Source organism: Periplaneta americana, chromosome 15 (assembly GCF_040183065.1).
Source record: "Periplaneta americana isolate PAMFEO1 chromosome 15, P.americana_PAMFEO1_priV1, whole genome shotgun sequence".
NCBI classification, from domain to species: domain Eukaryota; kingdom Metazoa; phylum Arthropoda; class Insecta; order Blattodea; family Blattidae; genus Periplaneta; species Periplaneta americana.
In genome coordinates, this window is record NC_091131.1 from 142,722,888 (window position 1) to 142,735,047 (window position 12,160).

The following is a 12,160-nucleotide window of genomic DNA, read 5'->3' on the forward strand; positions in this document are numbered from 1 at the left end:
TTTCAGTTTTCAAACTAAGATTATATAATAAATACAGAGGATAAGGTAATACTTCGTAACAATCTTTTAAAATGAAGAGTGGTATCTCATCAGGACCACTACATGTTTTAGGCTTTATCTTGTTAATAGCTAATTTAATCTCTTCATAAATAATATTGTTTATGAACAATGAGTGTGAAAACGTAGTATAGGTATTCACACAGTAAAGAAACTATGGCTATGACAACATGTTAGCTGAGATCACTAATGTGACTGGTGATGAATAACTATAACTACATGATCACCGTATCTATTAACTTGAAAAATAAATGAACATATCACAAAATATGTAATATTAAATAAAAATATGCACATTATTTCATGTCTGACATCTTAAATTTAAATAAATTTGAACAAAGAAACAATATGGAAAGCACAAAATTTTACTTGAGAACTGGAACTAATTTCAGATGCCTGTAATGAAACCTGTAATGAAATGTACTGCAGACCCTATTATACATGTTTAATGACTCCAAAATGATTCATTGGAAGGTTAATGTCACTGATTTTATTAAAAATAAAAAATGATACATCAATAGAATAGAAATGTCATTATTATACAATAAATTCAATTCAACAACCATAAAAAAGGTAGTAAATAACCCAACCATGATATTACCAATAATTTACAAAAATTGTAATACATACTGTACTTTTTAACAACACCTGAGAGCTTTGGAACTTTATACAAGCAAAAGTTTAGGGTATTTAAGAACTCCTAAAAGCCTTGTATTCAACGCACCAATTGGGAAATGTAAATATAGCACAGAGTGCAGTTATAGGAAAGACTTGTTTCTGAATTTAAGTAGAAAAAATAGGATATACAGACGTCCAAGAATACCATCGGTACAGCAGTGTAGTTCTTTTTATAAGCATTGATTTATACAAGCTTTAACATCAATGTCATATCACGTGTGTAGGATCTTTGGATATATCATAGTCCATTGAGTATTGTTGAGATTCTATTTCTATTGTCGTGTGTTATAGATTGCTTATGTTTGTGTACCTAGCTGATTTGGGTTTTGTTTTAATATGTATGATATTGGCGATTAAGATAGTGATAAATCATGGTATGTAAATTTTTATTGCTGTATTTGACTTACAAAGGAAGTACCCCAGCTCAAACAGCTAAAACCGAGTATAAATGCTTTTAAAATATGGAGCTGTGCTGTTATGCCACCCATCAAGGTTATTTATCTGTAAAATTCCACAGTTGTGTACAGGCGATGTTTGAAGGTTAACGAATCTAAAGACTAGAGAAGCACAAGTCACTGAAGAAAAATACCATGTAACAGACAATTATGACAAGCAGATTCACAAAAGACATAAATGTGGTATTATTTGGCGAAAAGCTACATGACATTTGCTTTAAACAGTATAATTTATTAACAGATGCGGTACATACCTGTCCATATTTTCCAAACTAGAAGATGCTGTGTTGTAGTATGTTCTTCCCTTATTCGTCATCAAAGTGCAAATGTGGAGGTTCAATAAAGTGATTAAAACAATGGAATGGAACAGTATGCACAATTGACAAGGGCACCATGTGGACATGCTACATTGTCTTCGGTGTATCTGCACTGCAGTAGTCCAATATCAAAAGCCACAGTGATTACACTATCAAATGATGCAACAGAAATATATCAACTTCGTATCTGGACTTTGCCACGCATATGTTAACATAGGTCTGTACCTCGGTGCAGGAAGTTGGTTGTAGATAATGGAGTGAAGGCGGGTGATGAAATATTGATCATGTAATATGACCTGTGGTTTGTCAATTTGCAAGCATACAAAATCAACAAGACGTCTGCAATAGAGTTTGTACTGTCTAAAAAATATACATCCAGAGGTTGGCAGTATTTGGTTGTCTTTAGTGGCAGTATCTGTAACATAATATCTTTGTGGGGAAAACATTTTTCTATCAGACTGTAGTCTTTGTGCCCTGACCATGAATCACAAAGTAATAGACTTTTCTCACCAACATGTTCACAGAGGACCGATTTGAAAAAGCTTTTCATGTGCTCTTTGGTAATTTTTCCACTTTTACTCGCTTCAATATGGATGTTCCATGGACACATTGCTGCTAGTTTCTTTGCAACGTACAAACCAAACGTCCCTGTGTTTCCTGCAAACAAATGTAAAGCTTGTTTGCTAATCTACCATCCATGAACACAGCCACATCTATTGTGTAACTGTGTGTGACGCTATGAACAGATTGTATCACACCAGCTGTTGATTTTTCACCTCTGTGTGATAGTGTTGAAGACAATAGTTCATAAAAAAATTGACCCTGGTCACTATTTCACACGTGTTCCTTAACTATGTTTCTGCTCTCTGCCTAAAAATATGGTCTTCTTCAATCTGTTTGCGAGCCATGACTGTAGTGATATGCCTGGACGAAATGTTATATTCTTCTTTGAAGTCACTGACAAAATTCGCGCTCTTGAACGTCCAAGAGGAAACGAGTGAGTTGCTGGACAAGACGAGTGTGTTAATGGACCAACATGCTGAAGAAAACAAGCACATACTCGCGTTACTGGATCACCAGGCTAGAGAACATAAACAGATAATTTCCGAAGAGGTTCAATGGGCCATGGAGGAAGCGGCAGCACAACTAAGGATCCCATATAATGGCCCTGTGGAACCATCGCCTTCAGCCAGACATTCGAACGTCAAGACGCCGAAGTTCGGCGGAACGACGTCCTGGGAAATATTCCGACTCCAGTTCGAGGCTTTCGCAGAGCACAATGGGTGGATACCGGCAGAGAAAACTACTCAGCTCCGCGTTTCAGGGACAGGCGTCGGAGATTCTTCACAGTGTTCCAGAAGATGGGACAGCCGCTGAGATAATGGCGGCCTTGGAGGGACGTTATGGTGACCATCAACTTGCGGCAGCGTTTAGGACCCAACTGAAAATGAGGATCCAACAGTCAGGCGAGTCCCTGCAAGAATTTGCGATGGAGGTAGAACAAGTGGCCCATAAGGCCCTCAGGAACCTACCTCCTAACTTCGTCACTGGAAAGGCGCCCTACACCTTCGGCAGCAGAGTTCGAGACCCCGAAATCAGACAACAGCTACTCTTGGCAGAGCATCGCACCATCAACGCAGCTCTGGCGGCGGCCCTCAGGATGGAGGCAGCCAAGTTGACGGCGAACGTCTCGGCATCGCACCGGATTAGGAGCGTCGCGGTGGCCGATGTCGAGGAACGTCAACCGAAGTCACCCAAGCGATGGAGATGAGAGTGCCCACCTGCTGGTCCTGCGGCGAAGCTGGACACTTGAGGAGAGACTGTGACCGATCCGGTCACAAACAGGAAAACTAAAAGGGGTCAATGCGAGGAGGGGCACGTCAGCACCGTCATCACCATCCCCTTGGCTGATCTTGAAGACTCAACAGAAGATGCGACGATGGGCTGATTGCTGACGGATGGATAAGAGGCCGCCCATGCAGAGTACTAGTAGACACTGAGGCATCGCTCACTATCGCCAGGCCGGAAGTCGTGCATGGCCTACCTGGGAGGACGGCGCTATGCCGATATAAACTCTGTACTGCTTCAGGCGAGAGCTTGCCCATCCAAAAAGAGGTTTTCCTGGATTTGACCTTAGGAAAGAGGAGACTGGACATGTTGGTGTTCGTCGCCAACATCACTGAAGACGTCATCCTGGGACTTGACACCATGCGGATCTTCGATGCGACGGTGGACGTCCTGCTCCGTATCCTCCGTTTTGGTCAGGATGAAGTGTTCCTGAGAGACGTCGAAGACCAACCCATGTCCAGCAGACTCACCTTGGAGAATCAGGTGATAATCCCAGCAGGCTGCGAGATGGTGGTGACGGCACGACTGGCTGGACAGCCTAAGAGAAACCTGCTCCTTGATTCGCAAATCACTCTGATAAATGGGGTTTATGTGGCCAGATCCCTACTCCCGAACCAGAAGTTGGTACCAGTGAGGGTCCTGAATGTCACCAATTGGGACAAGTAGGTGCCTAGTGGAACTGTACTAGGTAACGTCGAGCCAGTAGTGTCTGTGACATCTCTGGCAGATAACGAGGAATATCACCGACCACGTCCAGATCTAGACCCATCACTGAAAGAGCTGGCCCGAGAATTGGAGGAGAATTTAAGCAAAGGAGAAAGAAGACAGGTCCACGACCTATTGACATAATTTCAGGACGTGTTCATCTGTCTGAAAATGAGTACGGGAGAACGGAGAAAGTTCAGCACTGCATTAACACCGGAAATGCTCACCAAATCAAACAACCTCCTCGACGTGTCCCTCTGCTAAACAGAGGTAGATTGACAACCAACTGGAGGACATGAAAGCAAGAGGGGTCATCGAGAAATCCGACAGCCCTTGGTCATCACCTGTGGTGCTGGTGAAGAAGAAGAATGGGGACCTGCGTTTCTGCGTGGACTACAGAAGACTGAATGACATCACCAAGAAGGACTGCTTTCCCCTTCCACGAATTGACGACACCTTGGACACCCTGGCAGGAGCAGAGTGGTTTTCAACGTTGGATCTCAAGTCAGGATACTGGCAGGTGGCACTACATCCAGAGGACAAGGAGAAAATGGCATTCTCTATAGGCCAGGGACTATGGCAGTTCACTGTTATGCCGTTTGGCCTCTGCAACGTCCCGGCTACATTCCAGAGACTAATGGAGTCCATAATGAGAGGCCTGACATACGAAACCTGTTTGCTGTATCTTGATGACGTCATTGTGGTCGGCAAGACCTTCGGCGAACAACTGTCGAACCTGAGGAAAGTGTTCGAGAGACTGCGACAAGCCAGACTGAAGTTGAACCTGAAGAAATGTCATCTGTTCCAGAAGAAGGTCAGCTACCTGGGGCACATAGTAGAGACCAACGGAGTGGCCACGGACCCAGAGAAGCTACAAGCCGTCAGAGGATGGCTGAGACCGAGGGACAAGCAGGAGCTGCGCCCCTTTCTCGGCCTCTGCACTTATTACAGAAGATTCGTAGCTGGGTACGCAAACATCGCTAAGCCTCTAACCCAGCTGACCGAGGAGAAACGACAATTCCAATGGACGAACGAGGCAGAGTCATCCTTCCAATCGCTGAAAGAGGCGCTCTGCACTGCTCCTGTACTGGGATAACGCATCCCTGGAAGGAAGTTCATGCTCGACACGGATGCTAGCAACATAGGCATCGGCAGAGTACCCTCTCAAGAACAGGACGGGCAAGAGAGGGTGATTGCCTACTTCAGCTGAACACTATCCAAGGCTGAGAGACCTACTGTGTGACACGTAGAGAACTTCTTACCATTGTGGAAGCCCTGCAGCATTTCCACAAATATTTGTATGGCCAGGAATTCCATCTGAGGACAGACCATTCTGCATTCACCTGGCTATTGGGCTTCAAGAATCTGGAGGGGCAGACCGCCCGTTGGGTTCAACATCTGCAGGAGTACAACTTCACTTCCGAACACCGCCAAGGGAAGAAACATTCCAATGCTGATGCCCTATCATGGCGCCTGTGCCCAGGTGGCTGCAAACACTGCCTGAAAGTAGAAGAGCGAGATGGCGCCCACGCAGTCCGAGCAATTGCCGCCCAGCCGAGCCCAGGATGGGATAACGCTGCCATAAGGAGGGAGCAGCTGGAGGACCCAAACATTGGACAGCTACTGCGTGATGTGAAGTCCGGTCAGAGACCAGTGTTGGCCGATATCGCCAACCTTAGCACCACTTACAAGAGCTACTGGGCCCAGTGGGAATCCATCACTGTCAAGGACGGTATCCTGAAGAGGATTTGAGAGTTGGCCGATGAAAGAACCCGCATAGAACAACTTGTCCTGCCCAGGAGCAAGGTGAAGGAAGTGCTGGAGGAGACTCATGCTGGCGTGACTGGAAGCCACCTAGGAGCCAACAAGACGCTGGACAAGTTAAGGCAGAGGTTCTACTGGCAGCATCAGAGAAACGACACGGAACAATGGTGCCGAAGGTGCGACACATGTGCAGGTAGTCGCGGACCGAGGACATGCAGCAGTACAACGTGGGAGCTCCTTTTGAAAGAGTCGCCATCGACGTTGCTGGACCATTCCCGGTCACAGATGGAGGGAACCGCTACCAGCTAGTAGCCATGGATTACTTCACAAAATGACCAGAGGTATACGCGATTCCCAACCAAGAGGCTTCGATGGTGGCAGACGTACTACTTGACAACTCCATCTGCCGATTCGGGGTGCTCCGGGAATTGCATAATGATCGAATCCAACCTGATGGGAGAATTGTTCGAGTGTCTGGGGGTGCATAAAACCAGGACCACTCCCCTCCACCCCACGATACAACAGGGATGATACCAGCAAACATGGTCTTCAGGAGATAGCTGCGCCTGCCCTGTGATCTGCTGTTTGGCACGCCACCCAGCACCGACCAGCCAGCGACTGACTACGTGGCAGAACTGACCGAGAAGTTGAATGGAGTCCACCAACTGGCTAGAGAGCACCTCAAGATGGCCAGCGACAGGATGAAAGTGCGCTACGACAGATTAGCCAACTCTGCAGGATTCCAGGAGGGCGATCTGGTGTGGCTGTATCGACCTACCAGGACCAAAGGAAAATCACCAAAGCTGCAGCGTGCCTGGGATGGACCATACCGCATGGTGACCCGGATCAACGACGTGGTGTACCGCATCCAGCGACAACCCCGAGGGAAGATGATGGTGGTGCATCTGGACCAACTAGCGGCCTACCAAGGGACTGCCCAGGACGGACAATCCTAAGGAGGGAGCAATGTGGCAAGGAATGTTCTCGCTGTTTCCTGTTGTCGAACACGCGTCCGGCAGAAGGAGGGAGAGATTGGCGGTCGCTGGGCGCAGCAAAGGAAGTTGCGCACGCATCTAGCGCATGGGCATGTGCAGTGTGGTGCGAAGCAAAGGGGACGCAAAGCTGCAGGTGCTGCGCTGGCGAGGTGAAGGGGAGGGGAACGAAACCTCCAGAAACAGAAACCTCCGGAAATCGAAGGCTCGCGAAGTGTTACCTAACAAATAAAAGGAGGCCAGCACAGTTTTTGGACAGCAAGGCAGTCAGTCTTGTGAAGCAGCAGTGAATCCAGCTTCGAGACCGGAGTTCGACTTGAGTGTGTCCGCAACTGTGGGAGCATTCAGGCGAGTGTGGTGTATCTGGAGTCTTTGGTTCGACGTGCAGTGGACCGCAGTTGGGGACCTGAGTTCGAAGTTCAGTGGACTGTCTCTGGAAGTCTTGGATTCGACATACTGTGAACTTGAGTGAATGAGCTAGAAGAACTAGCAAAGGCAAACGAACTGTGAACTGTTTTGTTTGTAAATAGTGCTTTGTGAACATTAGTTGAGATTAGGAGTACATTGTTGTTCTCAGAAATCCAAGTGAATTGCCATTGTCGTCTGTGGAGTGCAATAATGAATACTGTGTTGCTGTTTGGAGTGGAAATCCCATTGTTGACGGGAGTGTTTAAATTCAATTATAGAAAGTGATTATTGTTGTGACAATAAAAGTTACATTATTGTTTTGAATAAAAGTCACAATATTCATCTCCACGCCACGTAAAATCATATTGCAAGTATCCATCACTATATTTACGAAATGCAGTACTTTTTGTGAACCCTGAAGGGAATTTTCGCGCACATTATTTGAATTAGCACTGCTGTTGTCTAATTCTAATCGAGAGTTTGATTTCGAATTTAAAATTTGTCCATGATACAATCTAAATAAAGCACTTTTCATAAAATAGTCGCAATATCACCCTCTTATACTGAAACTGACCAATATGTTCTAACGATTGTATACTCTAGGGGCTATTTATTACTAAATGGAACAGTAAACGAATTACTAAGCATTGTAGCAGGTGTTCACGTTTCATTGGTAAAGTCTGTCTCAAAATTAAATGTACCATATCAAAGACTTCGTTGTAAGTAAAAAATGCGTGTAAAGAGGCTTTTTGATGGCATAACATTTATTTTTCAATTCCAAAATTTCGCGACACATTCCATGGGGCTGCGTGACACACCGGTTGGGAACCCCTGCCTTAAGGAATATCTGTTTACCATTGCTGCACAACAGTGGGCAGAATGAACAGTCTGCACCCAATCACAGCCAAATGAACACTGTAACTGTTTAAAGCAATGTTGAGAACATATCAAATAAGCAGCTGACCAATTGCCAGTCTAGTTGGCTCAGATGCACAGTAAGTGTACATGATGAATTAGCTCTGTACTGATTGTAAATGTTCATTGTTTTATAACAGACCTTTTCATGAAAGAATACTATGTGCTATCTGAACTCTTTCAAGAACTGAAAAACATTAAAATGAATTTATTCCAGAATTAGCAACATCATATAAGGAAGATGGAAACTACAACTTCAAAATGAAGAACTACCGTTTGGCAATAATATCTTACACAGAAGGATTGAAGCAGAAATGTGGTAATTCTCAACTTGAATCCGAATTACATAATAATCGAGCTGCTTCAAATTTTTTCTTGAAAAATTACAGGTACAGTGTGTGTGTGTGTGTGTGTGTGTGTGTGTGTGTGTGTGTGTGTGTGTGTGTGTGTGTGGGTGGGGGGGGGGCTTAATGCAAGAACAGTCAGTCTCAATTTTTCATCAAATTAAGATAAGTTGTGCAATCAGCTGAAAATATTCTGCACTTTTTTATGCAAAAACAACCAAAGTCGGTAAAATCTCGAAGGGCTGCTTAAGTGCTATAGGCTGTTTAAATTACAGAATTAGTTGTATTTGTAATCAACATTAATAGTGCAGAGTGTGGTTGTTATTGCATTAGGCCACAGAATTATATATTAGCTGTATTATTAGGTAATAAGGGTAATTGGAGAGTGCAGAATGAAAGGGAATGCTGCACTCCCAGCAATTGTTAGATGTATGAATAAAGGCAAAATATTGGAGTTAAAAATCATTCACTATTTATAGAGTAATAATTGTAGAATCAAAGATATTTTACAGTATAAAAAATTTGGGTAATAACTTAATCTAGACATTCGCAGAATTAGAGCCAAATTTTGTAAAACTATCTAGGATTCCCTTGGAATGCAGCAAACCTAACTGTTAGATATGAAATGGGTGTAAATAGCATCATGGGTACACTATGTTAATGGGGAAAATTAAATATTTAGACCATATTAAGTTGAAGGATGATAGTGGAGGGGGCCTACAATTGAGAGGAAGTGTTTGCAGTTTCTACAGACTACTAACTTGAAATCCAATTGGTTAACAGAATTAGAACTTAACATAGTCAGATTAGGTCTTAATTGATAATGGAAAAAAAATTGGGACAATGTACCTAAATGTAATTTCTACAATTATAAAAGAAAGGAATAGAGAAATAACGAGACATGAGCTATGCCCGAAGTGAAATGAATTAAGGTCATGCATTAATTATAGGGATATAAAAACTTAATGGGAACAGAAAGACTACTTTAGAACGAATGTCAGAGAAGAGAGAGTAAGCATGACTTGGTGGAGATTAGGAATATGGAGATTAAGAAATAGGAGGAGTAATACAGGAAAGGATATCTGCCTCTTATGCTGTTAGAAAGAAGATGCATCCACATTGCATTGGTTTGCCCAGAAACAGAAAATTTAGGAGAAGAATGGATCGAAAAGAAAATACTGAAGTTAAATACTTATATTAGGTTGTAGGAAGCTGTGTGGTTCCCATAATGTTAGTAATCTAAAAAAGTTAAGAAAATTCTTATTTACAGTTGAGATGAAATGGGAAACAGAGGTTAAGGTATAAGTTCTAATCTAGTAGGGGTGATTATAAGATTTGTTTGCTATTGATAGGAAACTACTTATAACTTAAAGAGAATGTTAATATGAGGATGTAAATTAGATAATACCACAGTCTAGTATATACAGTCACGAAGCTCAGTACTTACTAAATATGCATTCATAGATAGTTGCTAACCATCAGGATCGCTACTATCGCCTAATCACAGACCCTTTCCCTAGCAGACGATAAAATGTATTGTACTTTCGATATCGTGTTCTTTTGAAAAAATTAACACCTTTCTTCCACTATTGAAATATGAAATAGGCCTACATAAGGTTTATATATTATTTTCATAAAGTATATATTATATTTTATAAACTCACCTTCCTTGATCTTTCGGGAGAAGGATAACTCTGACCTCTTTTTCTTACAATATTTATAGTACCACAAACGTCTTTTTGTCCCATATTATTATTCAAATTATTGTATTTTAGCCATTTACAGTTATTACAACCGATAACGAACATTTCACAGTTTCCACAACTTTTCACAACAATGCAAAATATGGCACAGTCAATGCCTTTTTCGATCTAGACCACCGTAATGTATGTTCGGGTTTTCTATTTCAGTGTATGGAGCTCAGTGAAATATATTTTATTTTATTTTATTTTATTTATTTATTTATTTATTTATTTATTTACGGTATATATTATACATCTTGATTACACAACTGATTGATTATAACTTTATTGCATACCACTGCTAAGTTTTATTTAGTGTAATGTGTTCATAAGTTCCGTTTACTTCTTGTTGCATAATATGTTGCAGAAATAATTATAAAACTGTGTTATTTTAATGTGAAGAGAATTTTGCATGTTAACATAATCTGTTCCCATCAACATTTTTAGTTTAGAATTGAAGCTATTTTGAGATTTAATAAAAAGAATTTATATTGTGATTTTAATTTAGCACATCTACCTTCCTTAATTGTAGACAGAAAATTTACCATACCACTCCTATGAAATTAGTATACCGTACGTACGATTGTGTTACTTTGTCTCTTAGGTAGTAGATAAATACAGTAATTCAGTACTCAATTGTAGTATTAAAATACAGACAAATTGAATGTGCGGGGTATCATACATGATTATGTTTAATTATAATGTATAATTGCGAATATAGGAATATAGGTTAAGGATCGGGTTAAGCAAATTACATGGTCTGCCTTACAGCCTGTATTAGATCACGATGGCAGTGGCATAGTCTATTGTTCTTAGTACTCACAGCACTCCAAGCGGCTAGCAACTATCGCGTGAAATGCAAAAAATCATCCCAAGCTTCGTGATTGTATATACTAGACTGTGATAATACATAAGTTATAGTATTAACTTAGGTTAGGCGCATTCTGAAGAACTGGAATGTACTAGGTCCATCATTAATAGAAAAAATAATTTGATGACAAATATTATATAGGTTCACATAGCACCTATTCAAATGTCATAGTTATAGTTTGAAACATGGTAATTTTAACTTATTTCTTTATCTTGGAATTTTACTGAATATATATATATATATATATATATATATATATTTTTTTTTTTTTTGTGACAACTTCTCATTAGGAAATAATAATAGATACTAACAGATTATACTTTTCTTTCACAGCACATGACCTGAAAGCGATTCTAGTTAGGTTAATATTATCACCAAATGGGATGACTTGATACAGATACGTATGTACCCTTGTTAATACAGTTGGCTATCCTGTAAACCAGTGGATCCCAACTTTTTCTGACAGATGACATGCTTTACTGGACATCCATGATATTGCAACACATTTATTTTTGTTTAATAATAATAATAATAATAATAATAATAATAATAATAATAATAATAATAATAGGTGGCCGGGTAGCTCAGTTGGTAGAGCAGCTGGCTACGGACTGGAAGGTCCGGGGTTCGATCCCAGGTGGTAACAGGATTTTTTTTCGTTGCCAAACTTTCAGAACGGCCCCGAGGTTTACTCAGCCTCCTATTAAATTGAGTACCGGGTCTTTCCCGGGGGGTAAAAGGCGGTCAGAGCGTGGTGCCAACCACACCACCTCATTCTAGTGCCGAGGTCATGGAAAGCATGGGGCTCTACCTCCATGCCCCCCAAGTGCCTTCATGGCATGTTACGGGGATACCTTTACCTTTAATAATAATAATAATAATAATAATAATAATAATAGTAACAAGTAACAGTAATAATATAAACTTCCATGTTGTATCAGATATCCAATGTAGATAGACTGATGTTAACAGACAAGTGGCACTAAATGCAAGCAGCATATCGAGCAGTCTCAGAGGAAGACAAAGGGAAGAGCCTGTAATACCGACCTTTCTGCACTGGATGT

General features: G+C 41.5%; 1 protein-coding gene across 3 annotated transcripts in view; it reads left to right on the forward strand.

Annotated features, from left to right (window-relative positions):
• The window catches only part of Dpit47 (DNA polymerase interacting tpr containing protein of 47kD), an 80,895-nt gene that overhangs the window by 33,297 nt on the left and 35,438 nt on the right, over positions 1 to 12,160 (forward strand). For 2 of the 3 annotated variants that reach the window (XM_069848303.1, XM_069848304.1), the window contains one exon: positions 8,357 to 8,528. The exons of the other annotated variant lie outside the window; for it this stretch is intronic. In XM_069848303.1, coding sequence (XP_069704404.1) covers positions 8,357 to 8,528 — 172 coding nt within the window. The remainder of the gene's footprint in view (positions 1 to 8,356; positions 8,529 to 12,160) is intronic. 3 annotated transcript variants of the gene reach the window in all.